The sequence below is a fragment of the Suricata suricatta genome, chromosome 12, assembly GCF_006229205.1.
Source record: "Suricata suricatta isolate VVHF042 chromosome 12, meerkat_22Aug2017_6uvM2_HiC, whole genome shotgun sequence".
NCBI lineage: Eukaryota > Metazoa > Chordata > Mammalia > Carnivora > Herpestidae > Suricata > Suricata suricatta.
Window position 1 is genome coordinate 93,231,868 of NC_043711.1, and position 26,006 is coordinate 93,257,873.

The 26,006-nt window shown below is 52.9% G+C and overlaps 1 protein-coding gene across 11 annotated transcripts in view; it reads right to left on the reverse strand.

Moving 5' to 3' along the window:
- Nucleotides 1-713: 713 nt before the first annotated feature.
- ZMYND8 (zinc finger MYND-type containing 8) overlaps nt 714-26,006 on the reverse strand; it is a 122,827-nt gene continuing 97,534 nt past the window's right edge. For 7 of the 11 annotated variants that reach the window (XM_029919326.1, XM_029919329.1, XM_029919332.1 and 4 more), the window contains 7 exons: nt 25,062-25,448; nt 22,699-22,889; nt 17,782-17,862; nt 15,309-15,387; nt 13,087-13,326; nt 10,448-10,608; nt 714-2,246 (listed from right to left, as the gene is read on the reverse strand). In XM_029919326.1, the coding sequence (XP_029775186.1) occupies nt 2,022-2,246; nt 10,448-10,608; nt 13,087-13,326; nt 15,309-15,387; nt 17,782-17,862; nt 22,699-22,889; nt 25,062-25,448 (1,364 nt within the window). In that variant the 3' untranslated portion in view covers nt 714-2,021. Of the gene's footprint in view, nt 2,247-9,528; nt 9,596-10,447; nt 10,609-13,086; nt 13,327-15,308; nt 15,388-17,781; nt 17,863-22,698; nt 22,890-25,061; nt 25,449-26,006 lie in introns of all 11 variants that reach the window. The other 4 variants (XM_029919336.1, XM_029919334.1, XM_029919333.1 and 1 more) reach the window with 2 other exon arrangements.

Sequence of the window (26,006 nt, forward strand, 5' to 3'; positions counted from 1 at the left end):
ACCTCGTCTTCCCACAGCTCTTCATTCAGACCTCAGGTCAAAGGTCACCTCCTAAGAGAAGCCCCAGCACAGTCCCAGTGAGTAGCCACCCTCACCCCTTGGTCGGACCGTAACACACCCCCACTGCCTTCCTTCCACAGTCGTGGTCAGCAACTGGCCTGTGGGCGGACTCCAGCTCCTCAGTCCCTGCTTTGGTGCAGCCCAGGGTGCAGAAGAGGGATTACATTTTTAAATGGTAGAACATGTGACCCATGACAGCTAAGGGACCAGGGTGCACCTGAGCAGAGCGGAGGTCACACGCTGCCCAGGCAGCGGTCCTAACTGCAGGCCGGCCATCCAAGCCACAGAATGACTAACCCCCACCCCTGCACTGTCCTGCTAAGGCAGCTCAGGATTCCCCTCCGGCTTCGCGTCTCTGCCAATAAGGAGCTGGGCTTCCCCGGAAGAGCGCCCGCTGGGGGCCCGAGTGCCTGTCCCCTTTGGGGATGTCCCTGTCCTCTCACGGCCCTGGCTTCTGCGCTGGGTCATGCGAATCACACACGGCCATCGTGACCAAATGGGAAACTGCAACGCTGAGGATGACCAAGCCATTTTTCCAAAATGGTTTAATTAAAAAAAGGGGAAGAATCTGAAAAAGTTGGGGGCAGGGTGGGGCAGAACCCAAAAAAGCATACCGAGGGGGTCCACTGGCTCAGGCACAAAGAAACACGCCATCGAAAAAGATATTTAAGTTTAATACAAATTTTATACAAAGAAAATGTGAAAAAATACTTCCATATGCTAAAAGCAATTAGGCTTCACAAATAAGGCCAGCTAGGCTATTTTTTTTGACACCTGCAATTCACAAATGCTCTTTCTCTTTTTCTTCTATACTCTCTTTTTAGTTCGTCTCTAATATGGGGAACTAGCTGGAAACTGTACAATTCACATCCTCTTATCAACAATGAAGAGAAAGTAAACGGGACTAAAATATACAACAGAATGTGCTGGAATGATATCGTACAATTAATTTTCTCATATACATACATCGCCTGTTGCTTTGTTCGATGCGTTTTGTTCAACACAACATACAAAATGGTACTACCGCATACGTAGTGTGACGGGGAGCACGGCCGGCGGCTGGCGTCCTCTCCCCCTGCCTTGGCTTCATGCTTTTACAGAAAAACGTGAAATCCCAGTATAAATAATACATACATGCTTCGTCCCAGACTCCCCGTCCTCTGCGCGGGGCCCGCCTCAGCAGCGCGGCGTCTAGCCGGGCACCTGTGAGTGCGCGGGGAAAAGGAACCGCAGAGCCAGGCCAAGATTTCTCTTTGTTCCCGAGCTCAGGACGCCTCCGGCTTTCTCGGTTCCCTTGTGCGCCGGGGCGGGGACCTGCAGCTTCCTTAAACAAGGGCCGGGTTCTTCCCTTTTCAGTAGTCATCGCCGAAATCACACCAAGTACACCAGCTTCCCCGTGTCCTTCTGGGCTGGAGAGCTTGGCATTTTGGAACACGGGAATGTTGTACTGGAAAGGGGCCGATGGCTTGACGTGATGCGCCCATAAGCGCACAGATTCTGGGCCGGAATCTCCGGATTCCAAGGGGCTGCTTACAGACAAATGGGTGAAAACGGCTCTCTTTCCCCCCCGCAGCATCCGAGGACGAGGCCTGGTCTCCGGGCCGCGGGGACAGACGGGCTGACCAAACATCCCTCCTCCTCCTCCTCCTCCGTCTAAACATTCTTTTTCTTGTTGGGTGTTTTTTTTTTCCTAATTGTTTTTCTTTTTCTTTTTTTTTTTTTTTTTATAAGTTAAAGTCAATACAAATATAAAAAGGGGAAGGTATTCTGGGTTCAGTGACATCCACAAATTGTACATTATTTACATCTAAAGCATAGGTTTCCTGTGGGTCAAGCAGTCCTGGGTCAACGCTAGCTAACGCCGGACGCTGTGTAGTGTCGGCCGCCCTCACTGCCAGGGCCAGGGCCAAGGCCAAGTCCGGGCGTCTGGAATGCCCGAGTTGGCAGGGGGCTCTCCCGGCTCAGGGCTCCTTGCTGTTTCCCGTGGCCCTGGTGTCTGGTTTCTTCTTCCTCCATGGGGTGGGTGGCTTGTGTCGTGCCTTGTCCCTAGTCCCAGAAGGTGTCCAGCCGAGACTCTTTCGGGAGGAGACTCTTCGAACTGGCGCCTGCTCCGTGCTCGGCACGGGCGGATCCGCGCTTCTCGTCGCCGCTGCCCCAGCAACTAGACTTGCTGCCGCGGGGGTGGTCTGTGGAGGAGAAGCGACAAGAAGGGACGTTGAGCCTTCCCGCAGAGTGCAGCCCTCTCCACCCCCCGCCCCTGCACCTCTTGCCACCTCCCTGCAGACGTGGGTCTCTATAGAGCACCAAGGGGGGGGGGGGGCGCCTTGCAGAGAATCGCAATGCGGGAGGAAGGCGCCCAAGTGCCCTGGGAGGCGGTTTTCACGCAGCACCTGGAACCAAGGACCCGGGGTCGGGACAGGAGGACACGGAGCATGACAGCTGCATCTGTGTCCAAGCCCGGCCGCCGGAAAAGGGCAGCAAAATGTGGCAATCAATTCCCTCCCTCATGTTAGTGGAGTTTTTTCAGTCAGTTTATAGACCAGTCAAGAAACAGACCTGTAACCAAACCACAGAGGGAGAGGATCACAGAGGAGGGAGAGGCCAGAATGGTGACAGTGAGGGGGCGTGGGGGAGGGCGGAGCCGGTGCGCACATGCGCACACGTGCCCACGGACTCCCAGCAGGGAAATGCTGCAGGAACCTGGAGGGCACAGAACCAGAGTGAATACCAGAGCAACTTCAAGGACGCGGGACCCCAAGAAGCTAAATGGTGGCGGAGAGAGATCTGAGGCAGGTGAAGAAGAGGCAGAGGAGGGGTCCATGGGGGGCAACGCAGCTCAGCTCAGGCCGGCATGGGTGACGCCAAGGGACCCGAGGGCATGCACGCCGCCAAGGCCCCATCACGCGTGATCATCCGGGATGAAATTTTGTTTTTAAATTTCTGGAGGTGGGATGGTGACATTGAAAGCAGCCAATGGTCAAGGTCAAGCTCAGAGACAATAATGAAAATGCGAAAGGGAGCAGCTCAGAGCCGGTGGATGACACATCCCAGAGCCCGGGAACAAGGAATGTGTGCACTCAGTCCCGCGTTCGGGAAAGACAAGTAGCAAAGAGAAGGATACAAATCTCCAAAGGGAGACTTCTTTTTGACAACGTGCATCAGTGACCCAGAGGGGGCGGGATTCTGGCAGAGGGTCCTGAACCAACCTCTTCCTCCTGGTGCTTCCCTATCTGTGAACCTACATGTGACGGTTCTTTTGGAAGGTCTCTGGGAAGCAGAGTGCTCCAACATCGTCCAACAGGACAAAATCCTACAACAGCGTGGTCAGGCGAAGGCAGGCACCAGGCCGGCCACTGTGCCTGCAAGACCTCAGTCCCCCCGCTTGGGACACGGGGCACTGGCTGCTACAAACCATCACTGCAGAGGAAACTCGAGACCTTCACAGAAAAGGGCAAGGATGATCCCTTCTGTATACCAAACCGTACTCTCTAGCTCTTGTCTCCTATTGTGGTTTTCAACGGCCATGAGAGGCAGAGCTGAGAAGTGCGTAAGGCAGAACAAGACGCACCACTCAGAACAGAAGTAGAAAACAAGACCAAGACAAACACACACACACACACACACACACACACACACACACACACACAGGTGCCTTCTGTGAGTCCCAGCAGTGTCGGGGAGACCGGGCCGTAGTCCCCGTCCCGGCTGGGTAGTCGGGGCGCGGGTGGGTTGCCCCCACACCTGCTAGGTGGACGCACACAGCTGCCTCGGTGGCTTCAGGGAGCTCGGATCACCACGACCCAGGCACTCGTTACTTGTGCTCCTCAGCCGGCCACTCTCAGCACCGTCAGCCATGTTCTCGGCTGTGCCCCCTCCACCCCGATGCGCTCATGGGACGGAGGCGAACAGGGTTGCTAATCCATGACCAGGGTCACTGGACGCAGCCAGGCATTACAGGGGGAAGGAAGGTACCCAGTGGCATAAAAGCCACGTTGGAAGCGCACTTCTCAGAACCACCAGCTCTGCCAACTGCCTCATTCAACCACTGAAAACACAGGAAGACAGAGAGCATCACCCACAGAACCCAGATTATTTCAGGGGAATGATCAGTCCTCTACCGCCAAGGCTGATGGAGGACGAGGCCGGGAGGGGAGGGCAAGGAAGGCGCCGTGGTGAGGACAGAGGAAGGGGCTTCAGACAAGCCATTGAGTGACCAACGTCCTCAGCCACGATGATGGAACTCCAACAAATAACAGCTGGAACCAGACAGCCACCAATGAGTGGTATGAAAGGAGTTTCAATAAAGGAAGGGGCCCAGTGAAGAGCGTGGTGGGGACACCATGGGGGGTATGACAGAAGGAGGGCACGGAAACTCCAGGAGAGAGGACAGCTGAGCCAGAACGGAACTGTAACCATGGCACTCCGTCTGCCTGGGCACCCAACCTCACGCTCAGGATGGCGGGCACCAGAGTTCTTCGGCTCAGCCCCCCGCCAAGCACGGGGCGGGGAAGGGTCAGAATGCGCCTGTTCTCCGCCTCGGGGAAGGGCAGTCACAGCCGAGCGGAGGGCGGTCTGGACACGGTCAGGGTTGGGGTGCAATGGGGGTGAAGGGCCGCAGGAGAAGGGTCAAGAGTCGCTGTCTCTAGCTCTCAAATCCAGAACTAAAGCAGTTGTTGACTTTGACCCACGGAACCCAGAGCACATAAATAGTGACCTCCGTCACTGGCAGGAGGGGGAGAGAAGAGGTCGCCAGTGACCCCAACTCTCATCTTCTAAAGCCAAAGGTCAGCAAGCAACATCTAAACTAATGCCCAGACACAGAAGCACAGGGAAATACATTATGTGTAAGGCAGGAGGGAAGTACCAGAGACATCACTGGGAACAGGCCTAGGAGGCGTCTTTCTCCATCCCTTAACTACACGCATGTTTTATTTAACATTTTAAAACTATTGTTTTAAGTTTATTTATTTGGGGGAGGGGGCGCACAGAGACAGGAAAAGAGAGAGAGAATCCCAAGCAGGCTCTGCGTGGTCAGCACACAGCGCGATGTGGGGCTCGAATTCACAAACCATGAGATCATGACCTGAGTTGAAATGGAGTCAGATGCTTTCCTTAATGAGCCACCCAGGTGCCCCTAAAATGTTAAAAGACAAGCAAACAGCAAGGAAGCACGTCCCCGCAGGAAACCTTCCTCCCACCCCAACCGCACGTGCCCGGCGACAGTGCGCACCAAGAGCCCAGGTGTGTTTCCAGAGCCCACGCTCCTCCACGGGGTTTCATCTGCACCGGCAGCGACAGTGAGAGCGGGCGGAGGTAAAACTAGACTCACGAGGAGTTCAAACCGAGTCAGTGCCTCTGCTCTGACACAGCTACCGGCTTGGGTGAAGAAGAGAGGACACAGTCCCGACCCGGCCCCCGGCGCCCGGCGCCCCGGCTCCCTTCCTGCTCACACCCCAGGAAGTCGCAGCAACACGGCCTGGAAAGTGCTCTCCCTCCTCCAGGTTCTTGCAGGGAGCACCATGCCCCTTCCTCCTTTGCAAACATGCCTTCCGTCCAGTCCAGCTGCGTCCCAAGGCCTAAAGGCAGACGCCTCCTGAGTGTGGTTCCCAGTGCGCCTCTTTCTCTTGCCAAGACTCCTAGAGAAGGTCCCCTCAGCCGAGAAGACCCTAGGATTCTAACCCGGTCTTTTGGCCGGACAAGGTCTCCAAACACCGCTTAGCATTTAAAAGGCCCGCGGTTATTTGGGTTATTTCTGGCTCAGGGCTCGGTGGTGATGGGACCGATAACCATGCTGTGTGAGCGGAGGAGTGTGCGAGAAAGCCGAACGGAGGCTGGATGGAACTGGTCTTACAGAGACGTGCCGGGGCTGGGGAAGGAGACAGGGCAGCTCCACGATGCTACGTAAATAAAGCGCCGTAAGTGTTAAATTCTATCGTCAGTCACGTCAGCCACAGTTCGAGGGTCCAACGCCAACGCCCATGTGTGCAGGCGGCGACCGCAGGGGACAGGGCAGGAACAGAACAATGCCAGAATGTTCGAGGGGACAGCTCTGCTCTAGGCGCAGACGCAGGGTGTTGAGGTGGAGGCACGGGGGATGTAAATGCCTACATGGGGGAGGAAGCAGCTGACCCAGACATCAGGCTATGACAGAGGCTGGGGAGGGAAAGGCCGGTGTGGCCCCAGGAAGGTGTGGTAGGGGCCTAGGGGCTGGAAGGGGCGGGCCTGACTGTGCTCCTTGGAAGGAACAGGCAATGCCATGTGCTGTCAGTGACCTTGGAGGGAAGGGCCGGAAGGCCTGGAACAGAGCAGAGCATGTTGGAAGCTGCCCTCGTGCAGAGCGCGAGCAGAGGCTGAAAGGCAGCAAGTCTGGTAGGAGGACCAGTCAGATGGAAACAGCTGCTTCTGAGGTCAGTGGTCGAGATCAGCATTTGGGGTAGAAAGGGGGCGTCCTCCCAGGCAATCTTCTCCGGCTGAGCTCCGATGGCGGCTGCAGGGGAGTAAGAGACGGGCCTGGGGTCTGTGCAGGGCGAGGTTTTGCCGAACGGACAGGTGGAGAAAACCGAGGTGTGGGAGACTGGGTTACACTAGCGAGGGCACTGCTGGAAGGAGCCGTGGAAACCATGCCGGGGAAGGAGGGAGGTGAGAAAAGGAAAGAGTCAGTAGACCTGGAAGTAGGGGTGAGGGGGCAGGGGACACATCCCCATCCCTGACTTCCCCCCAGACACTTGGTGCCGCATCAGCTGAGCCACACAAAACAGCCAACTCTCCACCATTTTTGACTAGCAATGTCATACAGGTCAACCTAACTGTTCCCAGCACAGCGGGTAACAGGATATCTGAGGTCAGAGAATTCTAGACTGAAGTCCAGGCTCCAAGTCACTGAATTAACTAGTGCCTGTGAGTTAACTTCTCTGGGCCTCAACGTCCTCATCTGCATAATGGAAACAAAGTGTCCACAGCCGCCTCACGCTCCTCGCCTAAGCGCCCATTCAGCGCTCTCCTGACTTCCCTTGAAGCTCCAGAAGACACGAGCTGTCTGCCTCAGTCACCGCGAAGTCGCAGCCCTGGCACAGGACCTGGCCCCGGAGACAGGGCACAAACTCCCACGCACCCCCACCCCTCTGCGAAAAGCCTAGCGCCATGCATCCTTCAAGAATCTAAAGTAGAATTCAGGATCTTGCCCTGGTACCTCCCTCTCTTCCCAACCCCCTCCCTGCTCCCCAACCCCGGACCTGTCACTGAGACCCCCCCGAGATTACTTTCTCGGCCCCCCCCCAGTACCAAGTCACCAACATCCTCTGGGGCTTCTGGCACCCCCTGTCCAATGGGAACCTTTTTCTCTACCCACACGGGACAGCAGTGTGCTTCAGGCCAGGGGTCCCCCGACCTCAGCCCATGGGCAAATAACCAGCCCAATGCCCGGTTTTCCCGGTCGTGTGTCAGTGGAGCTCAGCCAGGCCGTGTGTCTGCAGACCACCCACGCCTGCATTGATCCCACAACAGCAGGACGGACCGGCTGTGACCCAGACCGTGGGGTTCTGGAAGCATATTCACTAGTTGACCCTTCGGTTTGCCAGGCCCTGGGCCAGGGAAATTCGTCACCCCAGAAATGCAACAGGACAGATCTGCCAGCCAGCATCGCATACGCAGGCCACCCTCTGACGCTCCCAGCGCCATGCTGATCCCACGTGGCTGCCCGAACCTGAACAGCGCCCCCTGTCAGAAGCCATGTTGCCCCTACCTTGGGCCTTGCTCACACCACCTCTGCAATTCTGGCCAGTCCGCAAACCCCCTACGTCCTGCCTCTTCCAGGGGTTTTAAACTCATTCAATTTTATTTAAAAAAAATTTTTTTAATGTTTGTTTCTTTTTGAGAGAGAGAGACAGTGCAGATGAAGGAGGGGCAGAGAGAGAGGGCAAAGGGATCCGAGGCAGGCTCCAGGCTCTGAACCGTCAGCACACGGCCCGAAGTGCAGTGTAAACTCACAACCTGCAAGGTCATGACCGGAGCTGAAGTCGGACATTCAACTGACTGAGCCACCCAGGCGCCCCACTCTAAACTCATTTTAAACTTAAAAAAGCAGGAATTGTGGGGCGCCTGGGTGGCTCAGTCGGTTAAGCGTCTGACTTTGGCTCAGGTCATGATTTCACGGTTCGTCGGTTCGAGCCCCACGTCAGGCTCTGGGCTAACGGGTAGCTCAGACCCTGGAGCCTGTCTTCGCAGTCTGTATCTCCCTCTCTCTCTGACCCTCCTCTGCTCACGCTGTCTCTGTCTCAAAAATAAATAAAAAACATTAAAACAAACAAACAGGAATTGTATCTTGCTACCTAGATCACTAGCAGAATATCCATAAGCCTCCACATCCATAGAAGGCAGCTCTACAAATAAACATAATGAAAAGCAAACTGTAGTAATAATAACATCCAGGTAGACAGACACCAAGACTGATCTTTGTGAAGAGGAGAAACAAGAAAATAACAAAGAGATGCGGAAGGTATCTTAGCACTAAACTGAACTGTGCGAGATTTAGTCAGAGGACTGAAGGGAAGGGAGAGGGAGGCTGTTTTCAACAGGCGGTTCAACCACATTTAATGCCAAGTTCTCATTCTCTTCTAGAGTTAGCTCACGCTGGTCCCTGTTAGCCCCGCCCTCAATCTGAGCCCCGTCTCCAACCCCCTGGAGAAACTTTACGCACCTACGCTAACAAAGGACATCACTTCTTCTTGGTGCACTTAACTTAGAGACTGGGAATAAAACATCTAGCTTTTAGCTTAAGGGAATCATTCAAAGGAGAAAAAGATCCTGGAGCTAAGGGACCTTGAGTTAAGCAAACGGTCTTCGACTGGGGCACCCTCTTTGAACCCTCCAGAATCACCCAAACGGCTTTAGAGGGAAGCAGGAAAATGACCCTTCGGGCTAGAATGGAGGAAACCTCAAACCCCACAGAAGAGGAAAACCTAAACATTTCAGTCTCAGAAAATAGCCCAAAACAGCCTACTGCGTTATTCCCCGAGAAGAAAATTTCCTCCACTGAAAAATTCTCTTTTCTCGGAAGGCTCAGGTGCCCTCATCCACTGAATGCGGAGGTTGGGACCTCGGGAACCGAGATCCAGATGGTTTCATTTACTGGAGTCATTTCCCTGAGGGCAGAAGAAATGCCCTAGCCACACACACACTGCTACCCCACCCCCGGTCAGCAACAGAACCCTCTTTTAGGTGGGACCCCAACAAATAAAACAAATGGAGGTAAACCCTGATCAGCTTGGAGCGGTGCCTGAAAGCTGCCTTGCCCGGCCACTCCCCTCACCACCCCCATGATCTGCCCGGGGCACCCCCAAAGATCCCTAAGGATCCACAGTGGTTGGAAAACCACGGCCGAAAACCCTTAAAGATCTCCCTGAGAAAACGGCTTCCCCTCTGCCCAGGAGGAATGTGAGAGCAAGGTTCACCCGCCAGGGGGCAACATACCAGAGCCTTGGTTGGAGCCTAAGAGAATGGAGGAGGGCGTCTCCCTGGAGCCAGAAAGGTCGAGGGTCTAAAAATACAAAAAGAGAGAGATGGACACGAGGCACGGGGGCCAAAGTAGCCCCCCAGGGAAGCCCAGGGATCCTTGGGGGTGCTCATCACGGCCTCCGAGGCACCTCTGTGCCCTCTGCCCGGTGTGTCCAGGCGGGGGCGGCCAGGGCCCACCGAGGTGGCCCTCCACGTGTGCTCTGTCTCCCAGAAGGAGCAGGCTGGATACAGCAGTGGGGCGGGCCCTTACTCAACTCTGCAGCCTTAGCTTCTAGAACATTCACTGTTTCCTCACCTTCCTCCACTGACCTACCTAACCTCCTGATTTCTGCCACATCCGCTCGCTTTAATTTCACATTCACCTCTTACCAGGCAATATTGTCAACGGAATCAAGGGAGTTTGATGGCAGAAGAACTTAACTCTCTCCCTCGTACATGCTGGAATAAATACATGACGACTACGCATGTAAAACGTGACCAGTGTGCCACCGAAAAGGACTTCTACAGCTGACCCACACTGTACACACCACACGCTGGGCGGTAGGCGGTGCGACCTTCTGTGGCCAATAGGCAGTTACCCACGCCATGTGACTGCTTGTGTTTAAAGTAATTAAATAAAATTAGAAAGCACGAGTCTGCTCACAGCAGCGTGGATTCAAGGGCCCAAGAGCCCCCCGTGGGTAGTGGATCCCGCAGCGGGCAGAGCAGACACAGACGGTTCCCATCGTCACAGATGCTGCCGGAACCCCGCAGAGCCCGCAGAGAGCAGCTGCCAAGCCACACGAATGTCTCCTCGGGCTCGGAGGACGGGTCCTGAGACGCCGCCTGGCCCCCAGCGTGGGTGGCCCTGGCCAAAGGCGAGCGGCCTACTCACCGAGCCACTGTCCTTGCCCTTCTCGGCGGGCGGCTCCTTGTCTTTCGAGGTGCTGGCGGTTTCCGTGGGGGCAGCCTGGGTGCCGGAAGAGGAGCCCTGGGACGACTTGTTGAGTGTTTCTGTGCTCACCTCGGCGTCTGCTTCCTGCTGCGGAGCAGTAGCTGCGGGGGGAGAGGAGGCACGTGTTAGCCGAGGGCCGCGGCTTCCAGAACGGCGGGAAACGGCACTCTGCACGAGGCCCCACAGAGCAACTCTGACCCAACGACCGTCCACGCCAGGCACCTCTGCCCAGCCCCACCCAGGGCAGGAGAACAGGTCCAAAGTGGCCAGGACTCCAAAGGTTCCCAGAAGCTGAAATTCCAGACGTTGTGCGGACACAGGTGAACATTTAGGAGTTCATGAATTCAAGTTTTCTTAAATGATCCGAGACGAGAAAGCATGATGGGCGAACGAAGGAAGCCCGTCAGCGGGGCCAGCCCGGAACCGGGGTCTAGAAGGATCCATTACTTAGGATCTCATTTTAGACCGATTTTAGCCCCATGGATGTCCTTCCTTCTGAGGTAGGGCAGGGGAAGCCACGTGAAAAACAACACAATGTCAAAGACAGAGAGTAGCTGGGGATGGTAGGAGCTTGGACAAACTGAAAAACAGCATTTGAGAGGAATTTCAGAAGGATGGACAGTACAAATGCCACAAAGAAAGGAAAACTGAAGGACCTTTCAGCCATCTTGTAATAATAAGAGCAAAGGGTCATCAGACAACATTCCCGAATGTAGGAGGACGTAACTCCACTGCAGGAAGAGATTTAAAGTAGCCATTAAGACAACACCTCCCTAAAGGATTAAGGACCCAACATCGTGTGGTTCAATACTGTCTTCTTGGGGCGCCTGGGTGGCTCAGTCGGTTGAGCGTCCAGCTTCAGCTCAGGTCATGATCTCACGATTCGTGGGTTCGGGCCCCGCGTCGGGCTCTGTGCTGGCAGCTAGCTCAGAGCCTGGAGCCTGTTTCAAATTCTGTGTCTCCCCCTCTCTCTGACCCTCCCCTGCTCATGCTGTCTCTGTCTCTCAAAAATAAATTAAAAAAAAAAAATTAAAAAATTTTTTAAAAAATACTGTCTTCTTAAAATAACGAAATACAGAAGGTCTCTCTAGAGCAGGAGTTGGCAAACCAGAGCCACCTCTTTTTGTTAATAATGTTTAACTGGGGGGCACCTGGGTGACTCAGTCAGTTAAGCGTCCGGCTTCAGCTCAGGTCACGATCTCGCGGTTTGTGGGTTCGAGCCCCATGTCGGGCTCTGTGCAGACCGCTCCGAGTCTGGAGCCTGCTTCAGATTCCGTGTCTCTCTCCCTGCCCCTCCCCTGCACACGGTGTCTCTCACCCTCTCAAAAATAAATAAAAAACATTAATAAAATTTTTAAAAAATTAAAAACTAACATTTTACGGGGACAAAGCCTCGCCCACCACTTAACATCGTGTCTATGATTGTGCTCTCCCTAAATCAGTACACTAGGGCTGTTTCAACAAATCCCAAAATAGTTACCCTCTGGACCTTCACAGAAAGCATCTGCCAACCCCTGGCCTAGGGGGAGCTTCGCATTCATGGTCATTCACCAATCATCTTCAGATCTTTGCCAGTCTAAAAGACACTGCCTTGTCTTATTATTCATTTAATTTTTTTTTAATTTTATTTTATGTTTATTTATTTTTGAGAGAGAGACAGAACACAAGCAGGGGAATTGCAGATATGGAAGGAAATGCAGAATCTGAAGCAGGCTCCAGGGTCCGAGCTGTCAGCACAGAGCCCGATGCAGGGCTCGAACCCACAAACGGTGAGATCATGACCTGAGGTGAAGTCGGCCGCGTAACCGACCGAGCCATCCAGGTGCCCCTATTTATGTAATTTTTAATTAAATTCGTTAAAATGGAAACCTTTAAGTCTAAGTATATAAAGCTAATATTATTTGTCAGAAATACAAGCTAGTTGCAAAGACTAACTTTTACAATATTGCTAACATATTCTAGGTAGATCCAGTATCATACTGAAGGCTCCCGTGAGGCCTGCTTGCTCTGTGTTACAAACGACAAAGATTTGTTGCAAACCAACACTTTTCTTGCACATAAGAACTGGGAATGCACCATGCGGTGAGTTCAGTTCTACGTTAAAAGCAGGACGTCTCAGGGCGCGGGGGGGGAGGCTCAGTCAGTTAAGGGGCCAACTCTTGATTTCGGCTCAGGTCATGATCTCAACAGTTTGTGGAATCGACCTGTGTGTCAGGCTCCGTCTACTTGGGATTTTCTCTCTCCGCCCCTCTGCCACTTGCGCACACAAACACCCTCTGTCTCAAAATAAACTAACTTAAAAAATATTTTAAGAGCAGGATTTCTCAATATCAGTACAAGTGACATCTGGGGCCAGATCCTTCGTGGTGGCGGGGGCGGGACGGGGATCTGTCTGGTGCACAGTGGAGGGTGGGTGGCAACAGTCCTGGCCTCTACCAGAATGCCAGGAACCTCAACCCCGCTGTCAGGATGACCGCAGACGCCTGCAGTCACTGCCAGTGCCTTGGAGTGGGGACCAGAATCACCACATGAGAGCCACCGCGGCTGGGCGTGTGCGTGCAGGCGGCGCCAGGGCGCACCTGACTGCGTGCAGGACTTCATGTGCTCGGGCCAGTGCGCCTGCTGGCACGGGTAGTCGCAGTAGCTGGTGTTCCAGCAGCAGTAGAAGATGGCTTCCTTCTTGCAGTGGGCACACCACTGCTTCTTCTTGGTCTCGTCCACCGCCTGCTGCTTCTCCAGCTCCAGCTGCTTCTTCACCTCGGCGATGAGCCGGTCCCGCTCCTGCTCCAGGCTCTGCCGCATCTCCGCCATGGTCAGCTCTGCCAGAGAGAGGGGAGAGGGCACGGGCTTCATCGCAAGTCCCCCCGACCCTCACTGCCGCCCGGGGCGTGGAGACTTCCATACCAGATCAGAAAGGAGGTCCAGGCCATGGACTGCAACAGACAAAGGATGCTGGGTCCTGGGTGGGAGGGGCTTGGCTGTGCGGCCCCGCCCCCAGGCAGAAACCCAGCCTCGCTAAGCCCCAGGATCTGCATCTGAAAAACCAGCATGTGTCATGCTGACATGACCGGATAGAGCTGCGTGTCAGAGTGCATGTGGGGTGCCTGGCATGCAGGGAGCGGGAGCCCACGGCGATCCAGTGGGAAGTCCTCAGATAAACCCGAGAAACAATTTCCACGAAGGCCACTCTGAGTTTGATCACCAGTATGAACTTTTCTAGCAACCAAATCAACTCACTCATCTTCATACTAATCCCGTGAGACAGGCTCGACCAGAACAATCCTTTCAGAGGCACCCGGGGCCAAGTGTCAGACTCTTGGTTTCAACTCATGTCATGACCTCCTGATTCCTGAGCTCAAGCCCCACGTGGGGGTCCCTGCTTGGAATTCTCTCTCCTTCTTGCAAAAATAAATAAGCTTAAAAAAAATATCCATTTCACAAATGAGGAAACTGAGGCATACAGCCAATAAGGGCTGAGCTGGCACTAGATCTTGGATACACTTTCCTATCTGGTATGCTCAGTAGCTGTGGAGTAAATCTATTACATAGGGCGTTGGGACTGATCACTATGATTGATCAACTATCAAAGTGCTCAGTCTACTGAGACATCTCTAATTTCACTTCAGACAGGAAAGTCTATGTGCAATTCACCCGGGAGTGACCTGCACACCGGAGGGAAAACAAGTGATTCCTTGATTCGTTAAAATTCTTTTCCTGAAAATTAAAAACAAAAACAAAAACAAGTGTGCGTACACACACAAACGCACGTCTAAAAAACACACGAAAACAATCCCCTTGAACTTGTGCTAGACCCCACCTCTCTGACCCTTGCAACTGTCTTTAACTGGAAGCCTGCAGCCCATGGCACGTTCTGGCCAGGCCGCGTGCACCTAATTATTTAAAAATGGGGAGATTCGGCATAAAAATAATATTCCCTGCAGTTACTACATCAGAGAATGAAGAAGCCACAACTAAATAAACCTCCTGTGTGGCAACAAACAGAGGAGACGGACTCCCTCCTCCCAAGGAAGGCTTCTTAGGCAAGTCCGCAGTGCACAATTTCAACACGTGTCACCTGTGACAGGTGGGCACACCTGGGCCCGCGCCCCCCCAACAAGGGGGACCCAATGGCCTGCAGCATGCCGGCTCTGAGGCTGACACTCCATGAGGGTCTCAAGGGAAGCGCTCTACCTCTGGGTGGCAAGGCTTGCACAGCACAGACGGCAGGCCAAACAGAGTGCAGTCTACATCGGGGAACACCAAAGTATCCTCCTCCGTCCTGCGTGGCCCGCACAGCGTGTTTGAGAATCTGTTAAAATGGCCAGTACTCCATGGGGAGGAGGGAAGGTCCGGAGATGGAGCGCCCAGAGCCGAATCACAGCTGTGTGACCCTGAACAACTTCCTCAACACATCTGAGCCCCGCTTGCTTTGACCTGAAAACTGGGATAAAAGGACCCTTTGTCGCAAGGGTTTCCATGAGAATTTAGGTCCGTGGAAAAGCACTTACAACAGTTCCCGGCCCGGAGTCAGAGCTCACTCAGTGGGCACAAGCTGTCACTGCGGGCGCTGGGCTTGTTTCACTACTGATGTTGGTATTTTGAAAAGAAAAGAGGAAGGAACACCCTCCCCCCAACACCTGCTTCTGCTGGTTAGACGATCCCGGATTCTGTGGTCTCCCCAGCAGTGGGACGTCCCGAAGCCTACTTCTGACTCAGCTCACACCCGCACCGGTCTCCAGAGTGGGAGGGATGCTCACACCCCAGACCGCCCCGGGGGGCAGACCACTCCACCAGGCCTCACCCAAATTGTGCTTCATCTCTGAGAGCTCTTGCTGGTGCAGCCACTGCAGCTTCTCTATCTCGATCCTCAGCCTGCGGATCTGTGATGAGGGAGAGGAAGGCTCTTAGAAGGCGCGTCTGGGTGGCGTTGGCCACTGGGGCTCACCAGCTGCGCCGTCACGTGCGGCATCAGCAGCTGGATGCATCAGCGCGTTATCCCAACTTCGAGAGAAACTCTGTTTCTGAAAACCAGACAGAGCTGATCCTTGAACAACGTGGGGGTGGGGGCCGGCGTGCCAACACGCCACGCAGTCAAAAACCCAACTGTGACTCTGACTCCCCCAAAAAACTAAATAGCCTACTGTTGGCCAGGAACCAAAAACATGAACAGTTGAATGCAGATGTTGTATGTATTAGATAATGGACTCTTACAATTAGGTAAGCTCGAGAAAGAAAAATGGTAAGAAAATCACAAGGTAGAGAAAATGCATTTTACAGAACTGAACTGTGAAAACACCACATAGAATGGACAAGCACAGTTCAAACCCACTTTTCAAGGGTCAACAACAGAAGTTGTCCATCTTTTCCACGAAATCCCGGCTCCAGGAAAACCCACTTAAAGTGAAACCACAGCGGGACGAGGGCACCGAGCTGACTTGTAGTAAAGCATCCAACGCTTGATCTCGGGGTTCTGAGGTCAAGCCCACGTTCAGCACAGACTTTACTTCAAAAATGAATGAATGAACAAAGTATAAACAAGGACCAGATTTTCACAGAGAAAAAAAAAAGACGACAGGCACGATTAGAACTTCGGTCTTACAAAAATGAAACTAAAAGAAATAAAGTTAGCTGCGCTTCATCCCTTACCTAACATCTTATGTGGGATCCATAGTTATTCACCTGAAATTCCAAAGTCTAACGTCTCTGGAAACCAAAGGATATTTTTGGAGGGAAGGGCTGAATTCGTGTCAAGGGGAAATATAACCTCTGTCTGAATGTGGGGCTATTTACAGTGTTTGAGGACCACAGTGGCACTCCAATGACGGGGGGGGGGGGGGGGGGGGGGGGGGGGGGGGGGGGGGGGGGGGGGGGGGGGGGGGGGGGGGGGGGGGGGGGGGGGGGGGGGGGGGGGGGGAGATTGTAGGGTGACAGTGCCCTCCGGGCTCCACGACACTGCAAGATCTGAAGGTCTCTGGGGCTGTCACAAGGGAGGGCAGCTAATGCCGTCAGCGTAGAAGCCAAGGACCAGCTAAGCACCCTACGATGCACAGGACAGCCCCCGTAACAGAGAATGATCTGGCACAAGTGTCAGAAGCGCTGAGGAGGAGAAATCCTAATTTCTTCCACAGAGCAGGTGGACAGCATATTTCACAGCAGAAACGCTGCAATGCTTGGGGCAGACAGCTGCATATTACCTCTTCAAATTCTGAAAAATTCTGGCACGCATCTGGACCCCAAGGTTTCAAGGGAGACATTGCGGATCAGTATTTTCAACCACAGATCAATCCTCGGTCTCATCAGAGCAAAATATCCCAGGAACTGATTCCTCGTGGAACCTCTCTCAAAGCTTTATATTCACACTGTTCACCGCAGAAAGCCTATGAGGACACCCGTACTGGGAGATGTTCTCCTCCTCTGAGTGCCGGCCGAATCTTGCCAGGCCCTCATAGGTCAACGGCTTGCGTGGGATTTCCCGGTCTCCAACATCATATCCAAAGACCTCAAGAAATTCTTTCACTTGTCACACCTGGGGACCCTTCTACATCTGGCGTAGAGTGAATGAACCTGGCCTAAGAAGTCAGTTCAGAGAGATCGATTTGGGAGCGCCTGGGTGGCTGAGTTGGTTCAACATCCAACTCTTGATTTCAGCTCAAGTCATGATCTCATGGGTCATGGGTTCGAGCCCCACATCTGGCTCTGTGCTGACAGCTCAGAGCCTGGATCCTGCTTCGGATTCTGTGTCTCCCTCTCTCTCTGCCCCTCCCCTGCTCGTGCTCTGTCTCTGTCTGTCTCTCTCTCTCTCTCTCTGTGTCTCTCAAACATAAACATTTAAAAAAAATTTTTTTAAGAGATCTATTTTTACAAAAATGGACATCTAAGTGGACATCTTCATGTTTTAACCACTTCATTCCCTAGACAACCACGTCATCGCGGGGACCTTCAGCACACAAATTCTTAGACAACAAGCACCCCTTGTATAAAAATGTCCACACATACAGAGAGCCAGGAGACAATTATCCATGGGGCCAAAGGAACTAATTACTCTCCAGTTTCACCAAGGGGTTAACTCAGGCTCCGGTACCGGCTGTGTGAGCAGAAGTGAACCGCGGGAAGTGACAGAGCAGCCTTCTGGCTAAATGAAGAAACACCCTCCCCAACAAGCACCATGGGCCGAGCACCCTGGAGAAGCTTCCAGAGAAGCCGCGTCCTGGCACCATCTTATAGCAGCCCAGATAACATCCTCAGCAAGTAAGGAGGGACGGGTCGTCTCTGACCTCGGCTATTGTGCTCCCGGTAGTGTTTTTAGAAAGATCGTTGTAGATTTCTGTCATGGTTCCTTTTATTGCATCCATCATCTGAAAGATAAAACCAGAAATGAAATCAGGTGATCACCTCCCGGAGGCTTTTCTAGATGACCTACATCTAAACTCTACCACAGAGCCGTGGTTCCCTGTCCCTCACAGGACGCTTGGCACATGTGGTTGTCATGACTGATGGGGCGGGCGGGGGGGAGGGGCAGACTATTTGCATCTAGTCGGTGGAGGCCAAGCATGAGCTATATACACAGAACAGCCCCCACAGCAAAGAATTCTCCAGCCCGAAACGTCACTAGCGCCAGGGTCAAGAAACTGGTATAAACCAGGGTAGGAATACATCAAGCTCGTTTCTGTAGCCACAGGCTACTCTGGAGAGGCTGAACTTGGGCCCCAGCCTGTGTGGTTTGGCCAAAACTGTGGGTTCAAGGGAAGGATTATTTTCTTTTGTGACTTTTGTTTCTAAATCCCCTCCCCTTTAAAAAAAAATGGGGGGGGGGAACACCTGGGTGGCTCAGTCGGTTGAGTAACCGACTTCGGCTCAGGTCATGATCTCCTGTTTATGGGTTCGAGTCCTGCATCAGGCTCTGAGCCTGTTTCGGATTCTGGGTCTCCCTCTCTCTCTGCCCCTCCCCTGCTCATGATCTGTCTCTCAAAAATAAATAAATGTTAAAAAAAATTTTTTTTAATGTCATTCATCTACCAATTGACCCATTTACATGCCCAAACCCATGGCTATCAGTAGGTTCAGAGTTGTATATCCAGGCCCACAGTCCAGTTCCCCAAAATGAAACCACTGCCCCCTTAGGTTGCACCCCCCAGAGGACCCCATCATCCCCCAGCCCCTAACAACCACTGATCTGCTTTCTACAGATGGATTTGCTTCATCTAGATGTCTCGTGTCCACGGATTCACACAACGCACGGTCCGTGGTGACCGCCTTCTTCAACTAAGCACAGGGATTTAAACATCCATCCGTGTGTCGCACACTGGATCAGCGCCTCATTCCTTTTTATGGACGAATTATTCTAGACCATTACGTGGCGATACTTCATTTGGTGCTTGAAGGCCTTTGGTCAGGGCTTTTCTTCCCCCTACTGCCTTTCTGCTGTGCCTCCACATTCTCCTTTCCTTGAACTCTCTGAGCCCTGAAGCCGTCCCCAAGTCTGTGACGCCAGCTCAGGCCCACACGACAGGCACCCTGTGCTCTGCAGACTGAATTCTCTCCTGCCCACTGTTTACTGGCTGATCCCAGGCCCCCTCACAGGAGAAAGGGGAGGGAACAGGGGACCAAAGGAGGCCTCGGGGCCTGACCGGGCTGTGGCCCCCTCTGCACTGTTTTGCAATTTGCTCCAATCTGGCGAGAAGGCAAGATGAAAGGCACCCTTGTATCTGATGCCCCGGACCTCTTCTCACCATCACCCACTCTCTGAGCCTCAGTTCCCCCAAAACACGGGCGAAGACAGTGGGCCCGTGTAGGGTGTGCACAGAAATGCAGTGAAAATCCCACGTGGGGACAAGAGCTCAGTATCTGCCACAGTGCAGGTGTTCAGAAAGAAAGACCCATTCGTCTTATGGGGGGGGGGGGGGGAATCCACGAGCGGTAATTAATAAACTGCCAACCCCCAAAACAGTAACCCCCCATTCACCCCAAAATGGGAGGGAAATGTCTACAATCTCTGTTGCGGCTTCCGCTGCTCGCTCGTTCCCGGGGCCACACGTGGACACTGCCAGGAAAAACACCTCGCGCTCCTCACCCTTCCGGACGGGCCTCCCCACCCCGCTGCACCAACCCCATCACCTTAAAACATTAAGGCCAAATCGCTTTACAAGAAAACTTTAGAAAGTGCACGAAATTCAATACGTTACTAGTGCAACGGTTGCATTCCATTACAAAGAAATCATGAATCTGTGGATGGATTTTTACTCTTTCTTCCAAATACAGCGAAGAACTCAGCATTCGTAAGAGACCACCCTTCTGCCAAAACACACAAATCTGGGTCTTCAACTCTGGGTCACCTCGGAGACAGGAAAGTTCATCAGCTCCAAAAATATGTCACTGTGCTCATTTTCTTAACTGCGCAGAAAATGTCTATCTCTACGTTCATCCCTCAACTTTGCTGTAAGAGCCCCGGGGGCAGCCGAAGGGATAAAGATCTGGCAGGAGCTCAGAAAACCAGTCAGGGCAATCCCCCAGCCAGGTCCACTCAGCAGGCCTCAGTTTCCTCATGTGACAATAGGCAAGTTGGACCCAATCACTGGAAGGTGGTGTCAGGCTACACGTAGAACAAGAGACCGTTTAGGTGCACCAGACACCTTCTGAAATCAGTAATGAGAAAAGCACTCCCTTTCCATCCCTCCGTGGCCCCGCACGCCACACTAGGAACAGTTTCAGTATGGGGCCTGGACGCACCAAACGCTTTTGTGATGATCTCTCTTTTTAACCAAAGGAAAACAAACTTGGGCTTCAAGCCTTGACAAGGAATGGCTTATCTGACGATATGAGACTTGATGTTTGTTTCGTTAAGTAAATATAAAGAAAATTATATTAAATTCAAATAAAAATATTAAATCAATATCCACCCATTGGTGGACAGGGACGACTAAAATCTTAAGAATGGCAATAAATCATTGCCCCTTGAAAGGATTCCTATTCTGACGCTCAGGGGCTCTATAACAATTCACACATTTCATTCAAAAGGAGGACAAACAAACTAAGAGACAAAGTTATCCCCAAGACCGGTACTGATTCTCTCTCTAGCCCGGGGGGGGGGGGGGGGGGGGGGGGGGGGGGGCGCGGGGCGGGTCAGGTAGCTTGTTAAAAAGAACAATCCGTTCATGGACACTAGACATCTGTGGTCAGGAGGATTCACGGGAATAAACACACTGGCTCAAAACCACTTTCTGGGTCCTGGTAACTCAAATCCCAGCTCAATCATTCAGACTGTGTAACCTCACTGGGCCTCAGTTTTCCTATCATCTATAAAATGGGGATGGATACCAGTACGTACCTCATCAACTTGTTAGGAAGTAACATATGAGCATAACTCTCCCAGCCAGGGTCAAGGCCAGAGCAACACCATGCAAACATTTTCTAGTACTAGTACCATCTTACCTAGTGTGAAAGACAGGTGGCTCTCAATGAGGCCAGGTGCTCTGGCGTTTGTGACCCTATATAATCCCCTCCCTTCTAGTGTGACCTGCTTCTAACCGACGGACTATGACAAAGGTAACGGGCTGTCACTTATGAGATCAGGTTACAGAAGACTGGATTCCACCTTGCTAGCAGGCCTTCTCTATCACTGGCTTTGAGGAAGCAAACTGCCAAGTCTGAAGGCCCACATGGCAAGAACTGAAGGTGGCCTCTGGCCAAGAGCCAGCCGGGACCTGAGACTCCCTTGAGGAAGTAAATTCTGTTTACAACCACGTAAGTCAACTTAAAAATGGATTCTTTCCGGGGTGCCTGGGTGGCTCAGTCGGTTAAGCCTCCGACTTTGGCTCAGGTCAGATCTCACGTTCGTGGGTTTGAGCCCCACATCGGGCTCTGTTCTGACAGCTCAGAGCCTGGAGCCTGCTTCCGGTTCTGTCTTCTTCTCTCTCTGCCCCTCCCCCTCTCATGCTCTTGTTTCTCTCTGTATCAAAAAAATTAAAAAAAAAAATGGATTCTTTCCCAGTTGAGCCTTTGGATGAAATCACATCCCTAGCAGACACCTTGACAGCAGCTCACCAGAGGCCCGAAAGCAGATGACCTAGCTGAGCCCTGCCCAGACTCCCAACCCCAGGAACTATGAGGAGAAATGGGAACTGTTTTAAGTGGTTAGGTTTCATGCTCATTTGTTATGCATGAAACTAGATATGTCTCAATGGAAAGAAGAGAAAGAAAATGACCAACAAAAACACAAGGGTATAAAACTATAAATGTCACCAGTCATCCAGAACCAAAGGAGAGCCCACCATTAACACCATATAATAAAGCAAGACTTTATCATGACACTTCAAGGATTCTAGAAACAACTGTTCTCAATGATGGTTACCCATTCTCTCTATAAACCTGAGTAGTGTATTCATTAGCAACTAACTAGTCATGTACTCCTTAGGGAAGAGGAGTAATTTACTCCTCCTGGCAAATGAGGAGAGAGAGCTTGTACAAGGGAACCCACCTCGGGAATCCTGTGCCCCAGGGGAGGGGTGGGCTGGGAGGGAATCTACCACGTTCCAGTCCATTTTGGTGTGGGATTCACACCTTACATATCTCACATCTAAGACTCCGATATGTCATCCCCATGGCCTTTGAATCACAAACCAACTCCTTCCGTGGTCTGTTATTAACTGACAGAACTTTAACTCATTCCAGCATTTAAGGAATCTGTCTTAATGAGTGCTGTGAACACTGAAGGGTAATTTTGCCACCGTGTCATTTTCCTGCTCTGTCCTGACATCAGAATCTAAGCGCTCATGGGGAGCCGGGGTGGTTCAGTCAATTAAGCCTCCAACTTCAGCTCAGGTCATGCTCTCATGGTTCGTGAGTTTGAGCCCCGAACTCAGCTGTGCTGACAGCTCAGAGCCTGGAGCCTGCTTCCGATTCCGGGTCTCGCTCTCTTTCTGTCCCACCCCCCTCAAAAATAAGTAAAAACATTAAAAATTAAAAAACAAAATAAGAATCTAAGCGCTCAGAACAAGATGCAGTCCACTCTCAATTTCTCTGCTTAGATCCGACATTAGACCTAAACAGAAGAACGTGGGCTTGGAGACCCTCCATGAAAACAGGGCCTTCTCTCCTAAGCGCCCCGCAAAGCCCTCGAGGTCGCAATCCTCCGGGCTCCCACCCGGAAGCTGGTCCTCTGACACCCCCCACCCCTGAGGGCCACGGGCACTCACTTTGCTAGTGTACTTGGCAATGTCGGCAGCGACATCAGCAGAAGCCGTGGCGATGGGCAGGTCTGCGCTGACTGAGGACGCGAGGGTGCTCGTGGCCCCCGAGCTGGTGACCAGAGGTGACGACTGAGTGCTGGTCACCAGGGTGATGGTGGAGGTCGAGGGGCTCTGCGTGATCTCCTTCTGTTGCACGGCTAGGAAAGCAAAGGCTCGTGGTCATGCGGCCGCCGCGGGAAGGGGCCGACCCAGCACGGAGCGGCACAGAGGGAGCATCCCCGACGTGTGCCCACCAGGCTCTTCTACTTTCCAATGACAAACACCCTCCCCTCGACCAGACTCTAGCCAGGACCCTCCAAGCCTCTTCTGGGACCGGATCTCAAACAAACTCAAGCATAGGTTCTAGCAGCTCAAGGCTGCAGCCCTGGGATGACCCCAGACCCCACTGAAGCGTCTGCCTCATGAATTTACCACGAGTCCCAGCCGACCCCCAGCTGACCCCCGGGGGCTCCGCCTCCCAGGGAGGTCTAGGAGCTTAACAGAGAGAAGCATCAGTTAGCAACCCCACACGGGATTCAAATGGACCAACCCCACTTCCCATTTTTTGTAAAATTTCACTTCCCTGCCTCGATTAGAGGTGCCTGCTTGGCCTCTTCCCTCCCTACCCGCCTCCATTCTCCCTTTAAAATGCCCAGTCACCTCCATACAAAGTGGGATTGACTTCAGTTCACACTGGACTTTTTCTCCCTATCAAAATAGTACATACTGAGTAAAGCCTGTCCTGACCACGTTCACTAGTGTCCAGCTTTGTTCGTCTTTGACGCAAGACAATCTGGAAACTGAGAACCAGACCATCCATGGGCCTCAACGCCAGCACCTAAATTCCCCTGGGGAAGCTTGTAATGCTCACAGGGTGTGAAGACAGAAAACACTGGAACCAGGGAGGTCCTCCCGACCTCAGACATCCTAGATTCAGTTCTGACCCTCAAGCTCTTTAAAGAGCAGGAGCAGGGGTGCCCAGGTGGCTCAGTCGGTGTCTGACATCGGCTCAGGTCATGATTTCACTTCTTGTGCATTCGAGCCCCAAGTTGGGCTCTGTGCTGACAGCTCAGGGCCTGGAGCCTGCTTCCGATTCTGTGTCTTCCCCCCTCCCCCCTTGCTTGTGCTGTATGTCTCTCTCTAAAATAATTTTTTTTTAATTTTTTAAATAAATAAATAAATAGGAGGAGCAATCCCGTCCAATCTGTTAGTCTCCCCTCCACCCCGTCTTCAGAGATCTGGGGGGCTGTTCAAGACCTGGCCTCCTTTCAACCTGCGTCCTGCTGCTGCTTCTCTTTACAACCCTACTCACTAGGGCACGCTCAGTATGTGAGGGTTTCAACCGAAGACCCCGATCTCCTAGGATCTAGATGCGGGCGCCCCTGGGGAACACGATCTGCATCCCTGTCAACAGCTGGACAGCCTCATACTTATCTGTGCCGCGCCAGATCGGGCCTCCTCTGAGGCTTGGGCGGTTGGGGGCAGGGGAGGGGCGGGGGGGCTCTGATTCCTCAACTCCGGCAACTGCTTCTCGATGCCGCCTCTTGTGCTGCGCGTGGCTAAGCCCTAGTGCTGAGGGTGCCCTTGCAGCCCGCTCCTCACCCCGCATGCACCCTTCCCACGAGAACGCCAGGAGGCGGGCACACGTGCCCAAGAAAACTCACGTAAAGGCATTCACTGCAGCACTGCTCGCAACAGAAAAAACCTGGGAGCGACCTAAACGCCCATCAGGAGGGGAATACTTGATTTAAATCAACTGTGGAAGACTACACAGCAGTCGGAAAGAGTAATGAAGAGCTCTGTGCACTAACGGGGATAAACTCCAAAACATGCTGATGGCTTAAAAAAAAAAAGAAAAAAGAAAAAGAAAAAAAAAAGAAAGAAGGGGGACTCATGGTACCATTTTTATGTTTTAGAAAAAGAAAAAAAGAAGAAAAAGTACTATTTTTACGAAGATTCATATATACGTAAATATATATGCATACATGCATAAAAAACAGTTTTACGGTGAACAGCGCCGCTGAGAAAGGGTGGAGAATGGAATGGAAGGTCAGTCAAGACAACAGATCTGGGGGGGGTCAATATTCCACCCCTTTCTGAGAAGCATATATGCACGTATCGTTCAGAAAACGAAAAAAATAAATAAATAAAATAAACCAACGTGAAAAAAAACGAGTGGCGAAAGGGTTTTCAAAAACAATGCCAAATGGAATGCATCAGGCCTTCGCGACAGGACGGCCGGGAAACAAAAAGGAACGGAAAAAACAAAACGGCTCTCTCTGCGCTGTCCATGTGGCGCCACGAGGGACGGAAGGGGGCGTGCGTGGTACCTTTCACGGCCTGTCTGGTCTGATATCTCGTCCCCTGGGAGCACTGTGGCTGCGGCTCGCTCTGCGGCTGGCTCTGCTGCTGACGCTGTATCTTCTGCATGTGCCACTTTTGGGAAGACGTTTGAAACTTACTTGACGAGTTCCACACGACCCGCTGCACGGCCGGGGCAGTCTCCTTCGGTAAGAGCGGCCTCTGCTTTTTCACTGGGCTTCCCGTGGCGGCGGCGGTGGGGGCGGCGGGGGCGGCCGGGGCCGTGACGGTGGCCGTGGTACTGGTGGTGGCCGTGACACTGGCCGTGGGAGTTTGGGCGGAGGAGCGAGTGAGGAGCGGAGTCTCGGGTGGGGACTGGCTGCCCGCCGTCGTGGATGGTGGAGCTTTACCTACAACTAAAGCCAATGCGTGGGGGGGGGAGGGGCGGGCACAAAACAAAGCAAAAAAACAGAGAGCGGATTGGACTGCGGTTCCCATGCAGGGTCTCTCCGCCAGCAGGCCCTGGGGAAAACCACCCGAGGCCGGGCGGGGACGCTGGACAAATGCCGCGTGGTGAGGACCCCCGCCATGGGGGGGAGGGGGACGTCTCAGCACACCCACGCAGGCCACCTGTGCACGTCTGTCTCAGTGTCGGCCCCTCCTAGGGGCACACGCCTGTGCCTGAGACTCCTCTCGGGGCCTCCAGGGGAAATGGGAGGAACCAGACCCGGCCCCTGCCCCCAAGCTGCCCAAGGACAAGTGGATGAACAGAATCACTGCAAGAGGCTTGGTCCAGGGATAGAACTGGGTAATAAGCACTTTATGAAAGACCCAACCAAAGTCAATCCAGAGACTGAGAGAATCCCTTTGGCTAGGGAACCTATAAAGTAGGTACCCCAAAGGATCAGACGGATTCCCGAAGGTCAAAGCCCTGAACAACATGAAGTCCCCCAGAGAGAAAAGCATCCCTTAAG